General features: G+C 41.4%; 1 protein-coding gene across 6 annotated transcripts in view; it reads left to right on the plus strand.

The window, feature by feature from the left end:
* The window catches only part of LOC137376482 (echinoderm microtubule-associated protein-like 4), a 465,004-nt gene that overhangs the window by 428,235 nt on the left and 15,900 nt on the right, over positions 1–20,869 (plus strand). For all 6 annotated transcript variants that reach the window (XM_068045141.1, XM_068045140.1, XM_068045139.1 and 3 more), the window contains 2 exons: positions 3,833–3,930; positions 18,170–18,257. In XM_068045141.1, the coding sequence (XP_067901242.1) occupies positions 3,833–3,930; positions 18,170–18,257 (186 nt within the window). The remainder of the gene's footprint in view (positions 1–3,832; positions 3,931–18,169; positions 18,258–20,869) is intronic.

Raw genomic sequence — 20,869 nt, forward strand, 5'->3', positions numbered from 1 at the left:
ACCATTTACCACTACTCTCTGTTTCCTGTCATTCAGCAAACTTTGTATCCATGCCACCACTCTCCCTTTTATTCCATGGGCCTCAACTTTGCTGACAAGCCTATTATGCATGTAGCATTTTATCAAATGCCTTTGGAAGTCCATATACAACACACCAACTGCATTACCACATCAACCCTCTCTGTTACCTCATCAAAAACTCAGTTCATTGAACACAATTTGCCTTGAACAAATCCGTGCTGGGTTTCCTTATTTAATCTACCCTTGTCCAAGTGACTGTTAAATTTGTTCTTCAAATTTGTACCTATTGGTCAAAGGCTGAGTCTCCACCAGCACCACATTCTGGATCCCCATACCTGCCTGACTCGCAGTCATATCCTCCTACCCCTGACCATTGACCAACTCTAAAATATTTAGCTAAGGGTGTGAATGCCTCCTGCAACAAAGTGTCCAGGTAACTCTCCCTCTCCCTGTTCCCCCGCAATGTCTTCAGCTCAACAACTCTGAGCCTAAGTGCCGCGAGCTGCAGACATTTGCTGCATATATGGTTGTCTGGGATTGCAGTGCTGACCACAAACTCTCAGGTGCTGCAGTTAGGACAGCCCAACTGCCCTGCATCTATCTAACCATATTAATTTATTAAGATCAGTTAATTAGTTTTTTAAATTGAATTGATTATTTTAGTTCTATTAATTTGCTTATCTAGTTTAAGTTACTAATTTAGTAAAATATTAGCAAGTTTCCTAGCTTAGAGACTAGAAAACTGTAAACTTCACCAACCTACTTGCAAAGTCAGTCTTTGATTTTTTTTTTCTTTGTTGATTTTGAAATTCCAGCTCCTAATCTCACTCTGGCTCTCAGCTCCCGCTGTTTTCAGTCTCCACTCTGGCTCTTAGCTCCTGTTCTTTCCAATCTGTGCTGTGGCACTCGGCTCCCACTCTTTTGAATCTGCACTCTGGCATGCAGCACCCTCTCTTTTCAATTTAAAAAAAAAACTTAACCAGCTACTTACCAATCGCCTTGCACTCCCTTACCTCTGGGCTCGCCTGCTGATTGAAGACTGCTTTTGTTAAATAGATAAATTACTTGCTGTTTACTCACCCAATTTACTCATCCTCGGAGCTCCTGCTGAATATTTGCTGTGATGCCAATGTTGACATTACTTTATCAGAATTCCAAGAATCTTCTGGTGTTTGCTTCGCCCTTACTGCTGCATGGTGCCTGGTGATTCTCCCTTACTGCTGCTCCCTTTTGAACACTGTCTGCTCTTCCCTCGGTGCTGCACGCTGACTGGTGATTCTCCCTCACTTCTGCTCCTTTTTGAACTCTGATGGACATTATAATATTGTTTCTGACAATTAATGCAGTGTACAAGAAAAAGAGAATCATGACAAATCGTCAGTTGGCACATACCCTTGGTCCTCCCTCATAGGGAGTTAGAAGTCTGAAATTTGGGGAACCTTTTCCTATCTCATTTCTCAACAATTATGTGCTCTCTTGAAAAAGAATGCAAAAAGTTGGAATTGCCTTTTGTTCTTAGAAGCTACAGTAAAATACATATCAGTACATAGCCTATGATGGCCCTGATGATAGGTGAATGCACCTAGTAACTGCATTCTTGCAAACCGTTTGTGGAGTAAATGCATGTAAAAGAGTGAGTGAAGAAATATTTTCAAATGAAAGCTGGGCCAGTAAGGTGTGCTGCACTCCTTCATGGGCATTGATAACCAATTCATACACTTGAACAGAGTATGGGAGGAAAGTAAATGTAAGTGGCAGGTATGCTTAGTATAGTACATTCTTAGAAGGTGTTGGCAAACATTCTTACCTTGTCAGTTCTGATTTTGTCATTAAACTTTTTCTTGCATTGAAGAGCATGTGCGGGGTTTTGGTGTTGGTATTAACTGGTGGGCCCAAGTAAATCTCTTTGGAGCCTTGCAAATCACTGTTCCAAAGAGGCCTCACTCCTTTATTAACCTCCAGCTGCAGTTTTCTTTTACAGTAGAATTCATAAAGTTGAGGCTTGTTAGAGAGTTTTAGGTTAGGAAATTGCTTTGGTGCAGCAAAAACTAAGATATTGTTGGCAATTTAGAACATTGCTAACCTTTAATTCCTGCAGCAAAATCCTATTTCCCATCTGCCAATCCCCATGGGCAAACTCTCAACCTGAAACTTTTCTAATGCTTGGAGCTCATCCAACTTCTTAAAATGAGTGGGGGGGGGAAACAAAATACTGCAAATGCTGGCAATCTGAAGTAAAAATAGAAAATGCTGGAAATACTCTGCAGGTCATGCAGCATCTATGGAGAGAAAAATAAAGGCCCAAATTTTGTGGCGTGGGCGTTTGACAGAGAACTGTCAGTGTTTGCCATCATTACACCTCTGAAACTAACCACAAGTTCAGGATTTAACGCAGAAATCCTGAAGTTGAGGTTTGCCACTCACTCCTCCAACACAGGCTGTGTTGTGCCTGCTGTTGCGCACCCCCTCCCCCCCACAAGCCAATAATTGATTGATGTGGTGAGAACTTTCCCTTTTTTGCTCCCATATCACTGTTAGAAATCCTATAAAAAGTTGCACCTTATTTAATCAGGTGTAACTGCATTTTTAAGGGCAATATGAGTAATAACTATTGTGGAACAACAGACCAGGGCCTGAAACGTTTCAGGTTATGTCAATGAACTTTCGTCAGGTCCTGAAACATTATCTTTGTTTCTGTCTCCACAGATGCTTCGTAACCTGCTGAATATTTCTAGCATATTCTGCTTTGATTTCTTAATTTCTTGGATGAGCATAATTTTATGGCTTGGTCAACCCTCAATAACATAGGGCAGGCATGAATTGTGCTCTTCCCCAATTTAGAATTAGAATTAGAACATTACAGCGCAGTACAGGCCCTTCGGCCCTCGATGTTGCGCCGACCTGTGAAACCATCTGACCTACACTATTCCATTTTCATCCATATGTCTATCCAATGACCACTTAAATGCCCTTAAAGTTGACGAGTCTACTACTGTTGCAGGCAGGGCGTTCCATGCCCCTACTACTCTCTGAGTAAAGAAACTACCTCTAACATCTGTCCTATATCTATCACCCCTCAACTTAAAGCTATGTCCCCTCGTGTTTGCCATCACCATCCGAGGAAAAAGACTCTCACTATCCACCCTATCTAACCCTCTGATTATCTTATATGTCTCTATTAAGTCACCTCTCCTCCTCCTTCTCTCCAACGAAAACAACCTCAAGTCCCTCAGCCTTTCCTCGTAAGACCTTCCCTCCATACCAGGCAACATCCTAGTAAATCTCCTCTGCACCCTTTCCAAAGCTTCCACATCCTTCCTATAATGACTTGAACTCAACTCCCAGAAGTATAAAGATAGCACTGTCACTGTCCCAGGGTTCACCAAAAGTTCAAAACCAAAGATAAATAGCTTCCAAGGTAAGGAGAAATCAAGGTATTTAGTTGAGCTTAAGACCAGTTGGATAATTCCGGTTTCATTTTTCTGAATGGGCAAATTTGGCTTAAATTGGAACTCTCACTAGCTGATCTCAGAGCAACATTGATGCCAATTATGGCATTGTTTGTGCGCCAGATTGTATTATGGCAAGCAACCCACAATAGAAGTGAAGCATGTGAATATATGGAGGAAAAACTCACCACTTCATTTCAGTAAATTGCTTAATACTGTTGTTCAAACTGCTAACCAGTTTATCTAGTATGCTCAGCAACAGTTCTTGTCTTAGATATTCCCAGGGAGCTTGATGTGCTGAAAATGCATTTTTGTCATTTGCTAATGTATGTATAATTGAATACCTTTTATTTCATTTATAGATGGTAATTACTTGGCGGTGGGATCCCATGACAATTTTATTTACATCTACACAGTGGCCGAAAATGGCAGAAAATACAGCAGACAAGGAAAATGCACTGTAAGTGAGTAAAAAATTAATATGAAGCAGCATTAATGAGACAAGCATGGGAATTTATTGATTTCTTAGTAAGCATGTGTGTGTGGACGCATTCTAAGGCATGCTCTGTAAATGCATAGACTTTCAGAAAATGCTCTTCCAAATTTTTTTTAACTTTCCCTTCAAATGCTGAGTTGCAGAGCTACCATTCCAGAATATCTGAATATATATTTTACCCAAAAATGTATGTCTCCCTATGCTAGCCTGTTTTTTACACCTTCAGCTTGTAAACTGTTATGTTGAAAGGAATGCTAATGCTATAAAAAGCTGCTGAAGTATCCAGTACAATTTTATTACTGTAACTTTAACCAGGAAAATGATGCTGTTATGACAATTAAATTTGTAGTTAAATGATCATGTGTAATGTGTAACATGCATTATATGGTGTTAGGATGAGAACATGTAGGTCCCCGTAATATGTATTTTAATCCCTTGGAAGAATATTTACTGTTGGATCCAGATACTGGTGACAGCTGTGAAAAACTGTTGAGGAAAAATACAACTGATGCTTTTTTGAAGAAGGAGGCCATTCGGCCCATTGAGACCATGCCAGCTCTCTGTAGAGCAATCCAGTCAGCTCTATTACCCCCGCTCTATCCCTGGAGCCCTGCAAGTTTATTTCCCTCAAGTGCCCTCAATTTCCTTTTGAAATCATTCATCAGCTCTGCTTCCAACACCCTCGTAGGCAGCGAGTTCCAGGTCATTAACACTCCTAGCGTAAAAAAGTTCTTCTTCACATCCCCCTGCATCTCTTGGCCAAAACCTTAAATCTGTGTTCCCTAGTCCTTATACCACAGCTAATGGGAACAGATTTTCTTTGTCTGCCTTATCTAAACCTGTCAGAATCTTTCACCCCTCTATCAAATCTCCCCTCAACCTTCTTTGCTTTAAGAAAAATGGTCCCAGCTTCTCCAACCTAACTTGTAGCTAAAATCCCTCATCCCTGGACCCATTCTGGTAAATCTCCTCCTCTGCATCCTCTTAAGGACCCTCACATCCTCCTTCAAGCATAGTGATTAAAATTGTGTGCAATACTCTAGTTGTGGCCTAACGAGAGTTTGATAAAGGTTCAGCATAACTTCCATTCTTTTGGGCTCAATACCTCTACTTAAAGCCCAGGAATCCCATATGCCTTTTTAACCACATACTCAACCTACCCTACCACTTTCAATGATTTATGCACATATACCCCCAGGTCTCACTGTTCCTGCACCTCTTCAGAATTGTATCCTTTATTTTATATTGCCTCTCCTCATTCTTCCTCCCAAAATGTATCACTTCGCACTGCTCTGTCTTAAATGTTATCTGCCACATGTCTGCCCATTCCACCAGTCTGTCTGTGTTCTCTTGATGTCTATCACTATCCTCCTCACAGTTCACTGTACTTCCAAATTTTGTGTCACCTGCAAATTTTACAATTGTGCCCTGTATACCCAAGTCTAAGTCATTAATATATATCAAGAAAAGCAGTTGTCCTAGTACTGACCCAGTATACCTTCCTCCAGTCTGAAAATCAACCATTTACCACTACTCTCTGTTTTCCGTCACTCAGGCAACTTCATATCCATGCTGCCACTGTCCCTTTTATTCCACGGGCTTCAACTTTGTTGGCAAGCCTATTTTGTGACACTTTATCAAATGCCTTTTGGAAGTCCGTAATACATGATATCAACCACATTACCCTCATTAATCCTACTTGTTACTTCATCAAAAACTTAACCAAGTTAGTTGAACACAATTTGCTTTTAACAAATCTGTGCTGGCTTTCCTTAATCCACAGTTGTCCAAGTGACTGTTAATTTTGTCCCAGATTATTGTCTCTAAAAGCTTTCCTCCCATCAAGGTTAAACTGGCTGGTTTATAGTTGACTTTGGGGAAAGTGGCCCTGCAGGGATTTAATACTTAAAAATTGTTAAATTCAGGCAGTTTTCTCCTTCCTCCTCTACCTTCAATTTTCAGACAAATTTGGCATCTTTAGGGAATAAAGAATTGTTAAGAGGAAAGTAAGTTTGTACAATGAAAGAGGAAAATATGCTTTTTGCAGTAACTTTCGCAGTGATGATATCTGAGTTGTACTTGAGGTAAGAAAAAAATGTGAGGTCAAGATTGTTAATGTATAGGCAATGGAGTCAAAGATAGTACATGATAACTGTTGAGTGGAATGCTGCTCCTGGTCCCACTAAAGTCTTTATGTAAAATTTACTATTTCCTGCTCAGCTTCCAGCAGTCCCTTTACAGACCGCTTATTAGGTCACTTAATGCTTGGTACAATTGGGACTAGCGTGCATAGTTTGCGATGTCAATTTGCACATTAAAATTGCGAATGGATTCCTGCAATCAGTGTGCAGTCTTGATTTGCATATTTTTGGGCAAGAGTACTGAGCGTCTATTTAAAGTTCTGCCTGAAAATTGAATCAGACACTCAATTGGGCATCCAAGGTGCCCACTAGGTTTTCCTATGCCTGCCTCCTGTTTTGTACGCAAAGAAAGTCAGCCTGCAGTTGAAAATTGACCCTATACGATGAGGATGGCTACACAGTCCTATTTGGTTCATCCATATAGCCCTGCTTCATATATTATTCCAGAGGTTTGCCATCCTTTACTCAGAAGTTTATCACTGTGTTGTGACGACCGAGGTGGGAGGAGTGCACTGTCTTTCTCTAGTTCCACTTCTCCACAGGTCATAATATATATTTAAATGTTTATCCAGCTCCTGATACAGACAATCATATACCCTATTTTTATCCCAGAATAAAATACACCAACTAGGTTTCTTTACAAACAACAAAATTATCAGTTTACTATAAAACAAGACTTATCCAGTAAAGATGCAAAGCATTAACACACAGTTTGAAATATGAATATAAATAGATATTCCACATACGCCAGTTAAAATAAAAATAAAGACGTTTTCTCTGCAGAGATTCACTTTACGAAAAGACAAAAAAAAAACTTTGGCCAAATACTTGTTAATTCTTGAAGGAAACCAAGAAGATATGGAAGGATATCAGTTGTCCTTTGGTCTGGCGTCCACATTTACATACTCATTCTCATTCACTTTTTACCTGCAACTAATACAGTTCTGCTTTGTACCATTTTTGTACTCCGATAACTCAAAGCAAATTTAAATTCTAGACAAAGCATCAGCAATTACATTATTTTTCCCGGCAATGTGGATAATCTTTAAGTAATAGGGCTGCAATAGTAAACTCCATCAAAATAGTCTGGCATTCTGGTTTTTGAATTTTTCCTCAAAGGCTGGGGGGGGGTTATGATCAGTATATACCAGTGTCTCTCTGTAGTTATGGCAGACTTAGACTTCAAAATGTTTAAGAGTTTCTTTTTCCCACTGTTGAGTATCTCCTTTGGTGTCGAGTTAGCTTTTTGGAAAAGTATCCAACTAGCCTTTCTATGCCCAATTTAGCGTCTTGTAACAGGGCTGCACCGACCCCCAGGTCACTAGCATCAATTGCTACCTTGAAGGGCTTAGTGAAATTTGGGGCAGCCAACACTGGGTCATTCATCAAAATGGCTTTCAGCCTTTCAAAAGATGCTTGGCACTCCCCTGACCACAGTATTTTGGCTTTTTTTGTAGCACATCCGTCAGTGGAGCAGCTATAGTGCTAAAATTTGGTACAAGCTTATGGTAGAAACCACATATCCTCAAAAACCTCATGATTTGTCATTTAGCCTTGGGGCAGGGAACTCCATAAGTGCTTGTACTTTTGCTGTTCTTGGCAACACTTGTCCTTGCCCAACTACATGCCCTAGGTAGGTTACCCATACTTTTACAAATTCACTTTTGGCAAGATTTATCACCAAATCAGCTGACTGTAATTTTTTAAATAGAGCTTCCAGTTGTTCCAAGTGGTCTTTCCAAGTATCACCCTATACCAGCACATCATCAAGGTAAACCACATACTTTTGAACACTGACTATCACTTGGTTCATTAGTCGCTGAAAAGTGGCTGGGTGGGGCATTTTTGAGCCCAAATGGCATCACTCGGCATTGTAAAAGACCGTCTGGTGCAACAAAGGCCAATATTTCTTTAGCTTGGGGTGTTAAAGGAATCTGCCAGTATCCCTTTAACATATTTGGGCGGCGCAGTGGCTAGCACCACAGCCTCACCACTCCAGCAACCCAGGTTCGATTCTGGGTACTGCCTGTGCGGAGTTTGCAAGTTCTCCCTGTGGCCGCGTGGGTTTCTGCCGGGTGCTCTGGTTTCCTCCCACAGCCAAAGACTTGCAGATTGATAGGTAAATTGGACATTGTAAATTGCCCCTAGTGTAGGTGGGTGGTAGGAGAATTGTGGGGATGCGGTAGAGAATATGGGATTAATGTAGGATTGGTATAAATGGGTGGTTGATGGTTGGCACAGACTCGGTGGGCCAAAGGGCCTGTTTCAGTGCTGTATCTCTAAATAAATAAATAAATAATCTATTTTGGTAAGAAATGTGGCACTGCCAACTCTGTCAATACAATCTTCCAAGTGAGGAATTGAGTAGCAGTCTGCCTTTGTTACTGCATTAATCTTTCTGTAGTCTATGCAAAATCTAGTTGAATAGTTAGGTTTAGGCGCTAACTCGACTGGGGAACTCCAGCTGCTTTGACTGGATTCAGTTAGGTGGTTTTCCATCATGTATTGGATTTCTGCTTTTACCTGGGCCTGTTTCTCTGGACTTAAGCAATAAGGATGCTGAATTCTAGGAAAGGATTCCCCTACATTCACATCATGTATGGCTAAGGTGGTACATCTGGGTTTGTCCCTACAGACTCCTTTTAAATAATGAGTAGTCTTGTTAGGTCTTCATGTTGTTCTGTATCTAAATATGAAAGCATAGTGTCTAATCTCCCTCGCAATTCAGTATTAGCTAACCGGATAGTAGGAGATTCAATTTGGGAATCGTCTAGGCCTCCTTCTGCCTCATCTTCACTATCCCTTTCATCCATCACTGTCCCTACTACCTGACATACATGTGCTTGCTTATCCTCCTCCCTGCGGTGATATTGGGCTGAATTTTACCAGCCCCTCGGCGCTGTGGGGGGAGGGGAGGCGGGTCATGGCGGGGCGGCACGTAAAATGTTAGCGGGAGCAGCCCACCTTGACCCACGACACCGAGAAGGTCCTGCCGGATATTAGAGGCGGCGGTGTGGCCTCTGTGTGGCCCCCCTGCCACTTGTTGGCGGGTCTTTCATTACAATATTGAAATTAGATAAATTGAAATGCAAATTAACCTACATGCCGCTGCCGGCTGTCCCACACCAATTTTACAGCCAACCAGCTACAACTCGCGCGCCTTTGGATCTCCGTTAGAGTTCCCAGGCAAGACACTGGTGGGGAGGGGGAGGAATAAAATTATCAGGGCGGGGAAAACTATACCTATTGGTTGTGAGGTTGGGGGGAAGTTGGGGTTGGACATAAAATTCATGTTGTTCATATTGCCCCGAAAACAAACATTGCGGTGGGGGGCGGGGGGGAGGACCTCCAGCATTTATTTCAGTTTTTATACTCACTGCAAAAAAATTACTTTAAAAATTCGAATACCTCTAAGGCTTGAAGCCCTTTAAAAAATGGCGCTTGCGCAGTGGTGCCAGATCCCATTGCTGGGGACACGGCGGTCGCCCCCTCTACGTTATCGAGGTGGCCGCTCCGCCCCCCCCCCCCCTACATTTAAATGAGCCCCCGTACATAATATCACGGGGGCTGTGTGGCGGTACCTCCGTGTTGGAAGGCCGCCGACTTCTCCGCGGCGGCATGCTAATAAAATTCAGCCCATTGTTTCAACATATTGATGTGACACAACTGATTGACACCCCAGACTGCCCAAAAAACAATCAAATAATTTAGTTTACCAATCCTTTTGACTACTCTATATGGTCCACTGAACTGTGCTTTCAGCAGTTCACCCTGTAAAGGCGGTAATACTAGCACCTCATCCCCGGTTGAAATGTTCGGGTCTTGGCATGCTTGGCTGCCCATTTCTTAATGGTTGTTTGGGACGCTTTCAGGTGTTCCTGAGCCACTTTGCAGGCTCTCGTGAGCCGCTCCTGGAACACGGATACATAATTGAACATGGAAGATTTGTCCCTGTGTTCTAAAAACTTTCCTTTGATTAGTTTTGGAGGACCTCTTACCTCATGTCCATAAACTAATTCAAAAGGACTAAAACCGGTAGACTCATTAGGTGAATCCCTAGTGGCAAACAAAAGAAATTCCAACCCTTTATCCCAATCATGGGGATATTCATGGCAGTATGCCCTGATCATCACTTTGAGTGTCTGATGGTACTGTTCTAAAGCTCCTTGTGTCTGTGGGTGGTATGCTGAAGACTTGAACTGTGTTATACCCAGATTATTCAAAACTTCCTGGAAAATTTTAGACATAAATTTGGAACCTTGATCCGACTGAATCTCAATCAGTAATCCATATCTAGTGAAGAACTGGTTAACTTCTCTATCACGACCTAACCAGAAATTGTTCTCAAGGGAATGGCCTCTGGGAACCGAGTAGCCAATTTCATAATAGTGAGTATGTATTGGTGTCCCGCTTTTGTTTTTGGTAAAGGTCCCACACCTTTATTGGTAGGGTACCAACACCCTACTAAATGGTTCCCTAAAAACTGGTATGAGAATTTGAGGTGCCAGTTTAATGGCAAGTTGCGGTTTTCCCACAATCTGGCAGGTATGGCATGTTTTACAAAACTGCACCACGTCCTTGAAAAGACATGACCAGTAAAAATGTTGACTTATACATGATTGGGTCTTCCAGATTCCCACATGTCCCACTATAGGAATTTCATGGGCTACCCTTAATATTTCCCGGCGATACTTGGGCAGTATCACTATCTGGTAAACTACCATCCATTCTTCGACCACAGGTCTGTGAGGAGGTCTCCACTTCCTCATCAGAATCCCATGTTTAATATAGTAGCCTTCCGGAACTCCCTTTGCTTCAGCTTCAGTTAGAGCCGATTGTGCCATTTTACTTAACTCCAGATTGGTGCTGAGCCTTGATCAGAGAAGACTTATTGATCATTTCCTTCAGATTATCCAAATTCTCAAAGAAAGTATTAGATATTTAGCTATCCTTTTCCTCAAACTTCAGGAGGGCTTTCACAAATTTAAACAGCTCTCCACTGGGTCCTGGGCTGGCATCAGCTCTTCCCTTACCAGAATTTTCCCTGGCGTCAAGGCCACCCTTTTGTCTTAGTTCCAGCTTTTTAAATTTGAATTCCCTTTCTTTTTCTTGGTGAAATGCACTGTCTTGTTCCCTTTCCTCTCTTTCAAGTTCAAGTTTCTTCATTCTCAATTCTCTTTCCTGTTCAAGCTCAAGTTTCCATTTCTATTTCTTTTTTGAGTTCAAGCTACTTCCACTGCAACTGAATCCTCACTAATTCAACTGAACTACCATCTGGATTGCCTTGTCCTCCTTCCAGTTTCAAATGCTGTGTTAATACCTCAATTATGTCTGCTTTCTTAGCTCCTGGTTTTAACTCTATTGCCAACTTTTCTGCCAATTCGCTTAGCCTAGCCTTGATTAAGATTTGCAAATCACTCGGGGATAAATCCTTCCTCCACAGAAAGGTCGTAGCAACTGACAAATCCAATCCAGTAGTGTAAACTTTACTCTAATGCTCAAGAAATCTGGTGTTTTACTTTTCCTCTTTTCAATTATTATTACTTTTGCACATCATCAGCTTTGGGTTATCCTGCATAGAGCTCCCAGTTAGATGTTACGACCGAGGTGGGAGGAGTGCACTGTCTTTCTCTAGTTCCACTTTGCCACTGGTCATAATATATATTTAAATGTTTACCCAGTTACAGATACGGCCAATCGTATACTCTATTTTTATCCCAGAATAAAATACACCAATCAGGTTTCTTTAATAAACAACAAAATTATCAGTTTATTATAAAACAAGACTTATCCAGTGAAGATGCAAAGCAATAACACAGTTTGAAATATGAATGTAAATAGATATTCACTTCTAGATACCCAATAACACGCTCCCACAAACACCGATTAAAATAAAAATAAAGAAGTTTTCTCTGCAGAGATTCACTTTACAAAAAGACAACAACAAAAAAATACTTTGGCCAAATACTTGTTAATTCTTGAAGGAAACCGAGAAGATATGGAAGGTTATCAGTCCTTTGGCCTGGCGTCCAGGTACACTGAGACGGACCACTGGGATCTTTTCTGAAGCAGTTCGTTCTGAATTAGTCTGGTCGGCTTTCCAGGAGAAGTGCAGCACCAGGGGTTTCAACTATCACACTGGATTGGCAGGGTTCCTTTGAAAGGTTGAGAAAGATGAGCTGGGTGTTTCTTTCAGCAGGCTACAAACCCAACTGCCTTCAAAACAGTCCACACCCCAACAGCAAGTCAAAACCTCCTGATCACCATAAATCTTGACATGTCACTTCTCCGTAAACAACTCCCCGGGCCACCAAGGTTTCTGTTGTTTATTTAGCTTAAGGCATGTGACATCCAATAAAGGTTGTTTTTAAACATAAAGCGCCAATGTCTTCTCTGTGACCCTTGTAAAAAAAAAACACATCCATGGAATCTTTTCAATTTTCCAAATGAACCAATGTTCATAATCGTTAACACAAGTCCTCAAAACATTTTAAGAACGGAACACCTTCATAACAGTATCAATTACTCTTTGCATAAACAACCTGTTGACATTAGTGCTAAATTTGCTTTTCACTAGTTTGAAGCTGTATTCCCTTATCCCCCGTCACATTTAATTTGAAATGGTATTCCAGATTCACCTTTCATACTGTTTACTATGTTGTTTATCTCTACATCAAGCCTGTTCAGTATTTCCACATAACTCAGTCCATGAGTATTTTGAATCAGTCTTCTGGCTTGAAGGTTTTCCTCGTCTCTGTTATCGGAACTGGTCATTCAGGGTGTGCTCTGATCCGAGCACTGTACAATTTAAGCATGGCTTCCTCAAATTTGTACTGTACTGGTTTGTTCAGTGCTGTATTTATTTTATTGATTGCTGCTCCACAGTGTTTGGGCATGGTCTCTTTTTAGGAAAGTCTGATTTTTGTATTATGATATGTAATACAGAAATCTGGATTTATTATTAGTAAAACACTATAAAAACAAATTGGTGATTTGCTTTCTTTTCAATAAGAATGATTAGTTACAAAGGTTAAAGCTCTGGATTTCTTAAACCAGAATCCAGCCCCCTCTCAAAGCTCAATTCTCATCAAAAGGAATTTATACAGCTGCCAAATGTCTCAGAATGGCAATAAGCTGCTTGTGATGGTATAAAAACATTTAACTTTTGGAACTTAACTTCTAGATTGCAGGGAAATTAAACTGTGTAAGATGATCTGTGAAGTCTGATTAACTGAGAAATTTTGGCATAATTCTTATTAACAGTTCATCTGTTGATCTTTCTGAATATCAACTTCGAGATAAATGGCATTTTTGTAATAATATGCAAAGATTTCATTTTTATTAGGGCTGTTGATTAACTTCCGCAATTAATGCATTTTTTTTTTTTGGTGATTACTGTTTTAATGTGACAGTCACGAAAGTTACCACACCAAGTCTATGATTAACACATGAGTCCACAGCAGGTGAAACATGAGCCAAAGATGCCATGCAGGTGACACATCTATAAAGCTGGTTTGATTTGCCCCTGGCAATGTGTCGTGCGAAGAAAGGACTCAGTGACTCTTGCACTGAGTGCCTTCAGCATCACTGGGGGCCTCACGCTTCGTGTCTGCACCACCGGAGCCTTCATCAAAGTGGCCTGAGGCCTCGCTCTGATGAATCTGGGTGCTGAGGGGAGAGCAAGCCCTGGGTTTCATGGAATCCACTACGTGGACACTCATAACCGTGATGAAGGGCAGGCTGAACTGTGAGCAGCTTCAATCCCTTCCAATTTGTTTACCTCATTCCTTTCATTAACATGCTCTGTTAAAAGCCTTTCCCTTTTTTTCCCTTGTTACTGATTCACATCATGGAATGGGCATCACCTTCTGGTTACAATGAGAATGCTGTTGTGTGCCAGGGAGTCACTGAAATTAGTGGACTGGAGTTGGAGGAAATTCTCTTAGATTTAACTCATTTTTGGACCTGTCCAGAACCAGAACTAATTGGATGTGTACTTTTATAGAACTTTAATAATACAATTTCAATTGTGCATGTATCTGGATCTGGTGTGGCAAAAGTTGCCAGGTCTGTGGATATTAAGGTGAAGAGGAACTGCCAGAGCTGGGATGATGCCTGGAATATCTTGTGCCATAGAAATGGTTGTTCCAGGTCCTCAGTTTCCTTGTACTTCTGGTCTCTTCCAATAATGTAGTATCTAAGAGATTACAAGTTGAGGCTTGCATCTGAACCTTCTCTGTTATAGCTCTTATTTGTACTATGCCAGTCATGCTCAGTCTTTTTTTGGTTGAAGGATCCCTTTTCAAATGGATTAGTAATCTCGGATTCCCCACCCCACCGCTACCCCATCTAAATTATAATACCATATCTTATGCAGAAATGGTATATTTAAACTGGTAAATTGAACAACCAAATATGCTAAGCTCACTGACACTTTAAACCAGTTTAGTAAATTCTGTTTCAGTGATCAACACAAAGTCGGCAATAATCAGGAGACAACCAGATGGTTATTTACAATGTAACTCTTTGTGCCTCTTTCAGCACGCCCCTCCTCATGTGGCAGCTGTACTGCATTCCCACCTCAGACCAAGCCCATCTTCAGCCACTAACTCATTCGCTTACTCAGGACCGTTTGCTGTGGCCATTCATTAAAAGCTTATGGATAAAAGTAGTTAAGGCGATTTCCTTTAGACACTCCAGTTATTTTGAAAAGTACTCTCCTCTCAAAGTCTCTGAATCTTACTCTTCAGATTATATTGCGGACCTGCTGGAATGTCTCTACGGACCCCAAAGGTCTGCAGATTCCAATTTGAGAACGAGTGTACCATGCCGAGTTTTGAAGATATTGGACTGGATTTTAAAAGCCTGCCGCTGATCTTGCGGCAAGCTCAAAATGGGAGCCCGCCCGTGCAGGCCACACGCCAAAGAGCCTCTGCAATTGCCTACACGGCCACTCATTTAAATAGCTGGTGTGGCCCGCCTCCCCAATCACATGGAAGGGGTCAGCTGTTCGACCCCAACAATGGCGTCAGCTGCCTGTGCACTGGCGCTTGTGCCATTTTAAAGGGCAGCCAGTCCTGTCAGCACATTTAAATTTTTAAAGAGGTAATCCTCCAAAATTAAATTAATAAATTTATAACGCCCCATTCCTTCCCCCCATAACAATTACAATAACTATTTGCCCTTTCCCCCCACTAAACACTTTCCTTTCACATCTGACCTTTCTCCCGCCCCCCCAAGCTGCACAAAGTTTAAAGTTCAACCCTTCCCACCATTCCCTACACCCATTATGTTTATTTGACCTCATAACCCCACCCCCCGCACTGAAAAACCTACCTCATTCAGGTAGATTTGGTTCTCCATTCAGTGAAAAAAAACACAATTTCACTCAAGTACCTTATTTTGTGCAAAGAATCACATTAAGCATCAGTAATAACAGTTGAAATCGTGCAGTAATCATATTAAATATGTGATCAATGCCAAGATTAGTGATTAAAAATTAGAGTTACAAGATTAATTTTTTTTTATCACTTTGCAGCCTTAATCTTCCTCATATGATTTTAATTTATTAGGTGGGTCCTATGCTCATAGTTTAAAGCTGTTTCTCCTCAATATGTTTATTGTTGCTCTGGTTTCCCTTTTACAGCTCAGGAAAAATCTGATGTACCCTAAAAAAAAAAACCACCACGGGTGAAACTTAACATTAATAGCATATCTCTTTACTGGCCAGCGTAGATTGTACTCGTTAAAACTGTTGTTTGGAAAGATTGATGTGGTTCAGTCATCTTCTGTAATAAATTTATTTTAAGGCATGTGGCAGATTTTCTGAAATGAATAGTTAGCATTTTACAGCAGTCTATAAAAAGAACAAAGCAAGACTATAAAAATTCTTTTGCAATTGAAGCCTATTTTTCCCCAAAGAAGAAGCTTATTAAACATGTGAATTTTATTTTATGTTCTATTCTTTAACTGGTGTGCAGGCATATTTTAAAAAGTAGATGAAATTTCTGTCCTTTGTCCTTAAGTCTGTTCGGAAAAATTCTGCCTAGGCTCATTCTGATGGAATCTCATTACAAAGCCAGTGTTTGGGGAATCACCAGGCTTGTACTTGTAGGGACATGTTTTTCTTACAGTCTCAGTGATACAGCAGCTGTCCCTTTTTCTCAGTCTGCAGCTGGCTTTGCGGAATTACATTTTGAAAAAAGTAAACCCAAGTTTCTGATGCGGACACAATTTAGACCTTAATGGCTAAGTGGCAGGTTTTAGACCGACCCAAATGGAAATATGCTGTTTGCACCCAAGATTAGTTTGTGTGTTATTTTAGATGAAGATTTGGAGGGGTGTATGAAGCACACTGGAAATGGGAGCCAAAAATTGTGTGTAACTGAAATTTGAAGGAAAACCAATACAGGGGAATGTTAAAATACGGAAGTAACAATTATTAAAGATTTTGGAGAGGCTGCTAAGGTACTTTAGCTCCATTGATTGCCTTTGCTGAAGTCAAAAAAGGAAAGGAGAACTGAAAGGTGTCTGGCAAAAATTAAGGGAAAAGAAACCCAATAAGCTCTAGGTAAGTAACATAGCAATTCAGCACACAATACCCTACTTGACAAGAGGTGATGCTGCATGAGATGGTTGCAAGCACAGTGACCCACTGTGCCGTTCTAATGACACCATCACAATTGTTAGTATTGCAACATGCAATAGACCAGGCCTAGTTAAGCTTCAGGCCAAGGCTGACTGATATTGTCACTGGATGTGCCGGTCCTTTCTTGTATGGTAGCTGTAGGTGTCCTTGGAGCAGATCGCACATTTCTGCATCTGGCTCCTGATCTGGATCCCATAAAAGCAGTTCCCCTGGGTAGTTGCCAGCATTGATTTGCCAGGAGCTGCAAATATGATTTGACATCTTGGCAGGTGTAGCTAATCAGGGTATGCTGCCTGCTGATCACCCTGGCATGCCTTTTAAGCCTTGCTACTGAATGCATGGCATCCACCATTTTGGTTAGTCAGGCAGTCATTTTAATAGTGCTGTCTTAGCTTCCTTTGTGAAGAGGAACCACTGCAAGCACTAATTGTCTGCCAAAACCAAGTTTGACACCTCCATCTGGTTAAGGGATGCAAACATTTCTTGCACAGCCTGATCTCTCTGTAGGATCTCCTCTTCATCTTCCAGCATCTCGGATATGTGACACCCATTGGTGGTAGAATTGGTGCGAGGAGCAAAAGGAAATTTGAACAATGGGTACAAAATCTCATTCGAACCTAAGTACCAGCAGAAGAAAAAAGGAAAATAATTAAAATAGTCAGAAAAGGGCTACATTTTGTAGATTAAATGTACTTACCTGGACCCTTTAAATCAGCTACATCTGACTCCTTTAGCAATCCAGGGTATTACTTTGCACTGGCATCTTTTAGAAATCTGATCTGCGTCCCCACATACCAGGAATTAGAGTGCAGGATGTCATGAAGTGCACACCTGCTTGGGATGGGTGCTTCCTATACTGCTGGCCCCCACCAAGAAATTACTCCACCATTTAAAGTGGGCAGAGTTCTGTCAGGACTCTCACCCATTTTCTGCTGCCAGATATTCAGTTAACATCACTGCAATGGGCAGATGGCAGTCATAGAGATACAGCACTGAAACAGGCCCTTCGGCCCACCGAGTCTGTGCCGACCAACAACCACCCATTTATACTAATCCTACATTAATCCCATATTCCTACCACGTCCCCACCTTCCCTCAATTTACCTATCAACCTGCAAGTCTTTGGCTGTGGGAGGAAACCGGTGCACCTGGCGGAAACCCACACAGTCACAGGGAGAACTTGCTAACTCCACACAGGCAGTACCCAGAACTGAACCCGGGTCGCTAGAGCTGTGATGCTGCGGTGCTAACCACTGCGCCATTGTGGAAAATCAAAGTTCAGATGTATTATACAATCAGCATTTTGAAACTTGAGTTGCTAATTGTTGCATTCCTGCTTTTTTCCAATTTAAAAGAAAGTGCCATGGGCATATGATCTATAAATTGTTTTATGATTTTTTTCCCTTCTCTTTAGGGACATTCCAGTTATATTACACACCTTGACTGGTCACCAGATACAAATTTCATAATGTCTAACTCAGGAGACTATGAAATCCTATATTGTAAGTATTCTGATATTTCCTCCCAAAGTGAAAAGATGTTTTTAAGCTAACTTCTGGTGCTTGCATTATGTTGGTTTCTTTGTTGTTTTGAATAATATATTTTCTTCCAGCCTATGACAAAACTAAACTGAAAATTTGGCATCTTAATGACTGTCTTTCTTCCTCAGGATTTATAAATCACTATTGTGCACTCTACATTTTTTAATCACCTAGACACAGAACCAATTCATTATAATTTACCACTGAGCTGGATTGGCGCCAGACTGTAGTAAGGCTGCTACGACCTCTCGTCCTATGGGGAATGCTAAATTTCACAGTGTGTGCATGGTCTGTAATAAACTCTGCCAACATAGTGGCAGCTAACATAATTCAGTGGCATAAGTTTTGTTTTCCTTTCTCACCACCCCAAGCTCCAGACTTCCATATGGTCTCAAATAAACCATCAAATAAGTTTGATTGCTTTCTAATGTTTCACAAATGTCATTTGTCTCCGTTACAGATATTTTAAACATAAGCAGACCACAATATTGTAATCAAGTGTCCCTCAGTTGAAAATTAATCTGAAATGGTGTGTAGCAACAGACTGCAGATTGCACAACTTTGCCTAAGTGTTTGCCTCTTGGGCTACTGACACTCTGACAATAATTATGTTTACATTTATATAGTTCCTTTTAAACAGCAAAAACTTCCCAAGGTGTATTATGGAACAGTGACAGACATCAATCAAGAACTGGAAGTGAAGTTAAGGGAATTGATTAAAATACATGAAACTAGGCCATTTGGCCCAATCAGTCTGCACTGGTGTTTACCCTCCACCCGAACAAATAATCCGAATCACATTTACCCAGTCTGTTCCCATATCCCTTCATCCACCTATCCAAACTTGAATGTTGGCATAGTATCTGCCTCCACCACTAACCATGAAAGTGAATTCTTGTCCTCCCAGAATCAAAGAATTGTAACAGCCCAGAAGGAGGCCATTCAGCCCATTGTGTCTGCACCGGCTCTCCGAAAGAGCAATTCTCAGTGCCATTTCCCCACCTTCTCCCCATAACCCTGCACACGCTTCCTTTTCATATAACAGTCTAACTCCCTTTTGAATGCTTCAATTGAATCTGCTTCCACCACACTGTCAGGCAGCACATTCTGGACCTTAACCACTTGCAGGTTTATTTTGCTCTCTGTTCTAAATCTCTTACATTTAATCTTGTCTCAGTGGCCCCTCATTCTAGACCTCTCAATTACTGAAAACAATCTGATTCTATTTACCTGGTCTCCTTCTTTCATAGTTTGAAACACCTCTATCATATCAGTGTGAAATCTGCATTATTCTAACAAAAAAGGACCAAACTTTTCAAGTCTGTCTTTGTGTTTGTATATCCTCATCCTAGATCAGCATCCTAGTGAATCTGCATTCTACCGTGGAGATAGAGAATATGATGAAACATAAAAAGGGGGTGTATAATGCATGTCAGGTGAATTCTTCAAGCAAGAATCAGGCCAAATATATTAAGTTGAGAGGGGAAATGAAGAGGAAAATAAGACAGGCAAAGAGAGAATATGAGAATAGATAGGCAGTCAACATAAAAGGGAATCCAAAAATCATCGACCAGCATGTGTAAATAGTAAGAGGCAGGGTGGGGCCTATTGGGGACAAAGAAGGGGGTGCAGGGAAAGGCTAGAAATGTTTAATGCATACTTTGTATCGGTGTTTACAAAGGAAGAGGATACTGACAAAATAGCAATAGAGGTAATGGATATGATAAAAAGAAATTGATGGGCAGGATGTACTAGAAAGACTGACTTAGACTGAATGAGTTGAATTTTACGAGTGCGCCACAAGTTGCAGCGGCACATTCTGATGCCATGCATCCCGTGTGGATGTGCTGTCCCTGAGCCCCTGCGCATAATATTGATTTAAATAGAGGGGGCGGCCGGAGGCCCTTCCCCAACCTCCTCAATCGTCATTTCAATGCCCAATATCACCAACACTTGCCTTTTTCACTACCCGAACTTTCTCCCCCAACCTTCTAACTTTTATAGATTAGATTATGTATTAGATTAGAGATACAGCACTGAAACAGGCCCTTCGGCCCACCGAGTCTGTGCCGAACATCAACCACCCATTTATACTAATCCCATATTCCTACCAAACATCCCCACCTGTCCCTATATTTCCCTACCACCTACCTATACTAGTGACAATTTATAATGGCCAATTTACCTATCAACCTGCAAGTCTTTTGGCTTGTGGGAGGAAACCGGAGCACCCGGAGAAAACCCACGCAGACACAGGGAGAACTTGCAAACTCCACACAGGCAGTACCCGGAATCGAACCCGGGTCCCTGGAGCTGTGAGGCTGCGGTGCTAACCACTACGCCACTGTGCCGCCCCACTGTGCCCTTCAACCCTTTCCCACTATCCACACATCCAATAAAAAGTGATTTCCCTGCTCCCCGACCCCTCTTGCCCTGAAAATTTTATTTCTTTCCCCCTCCCCACCAGGTTCTCGCCTCGGAACTCTATACAGAGATCCAAAGGCGTGCAAAGTTCGAACGGTAGGCATAAAATCGGCGTGGGATGTCACCACCTGCAGCTAAGTGTATTTGCA

The sequence above is a fragment of the Heterodontus francisci genome, chromosome 13 (assembly GCF_036365525.1).
Source record: "Heterodontus francisci isolate sHetFra1 chromosome 13, sHetFra1.hap1, whole genome shotgun sequence".
NCBI classification, from domain to species: Eukaryota; Metazoa; Chordata; class Chondrichthyes; order Heterodontiformes; family Heterodontidae; genus Heterodontus; species Heterodontus francisci.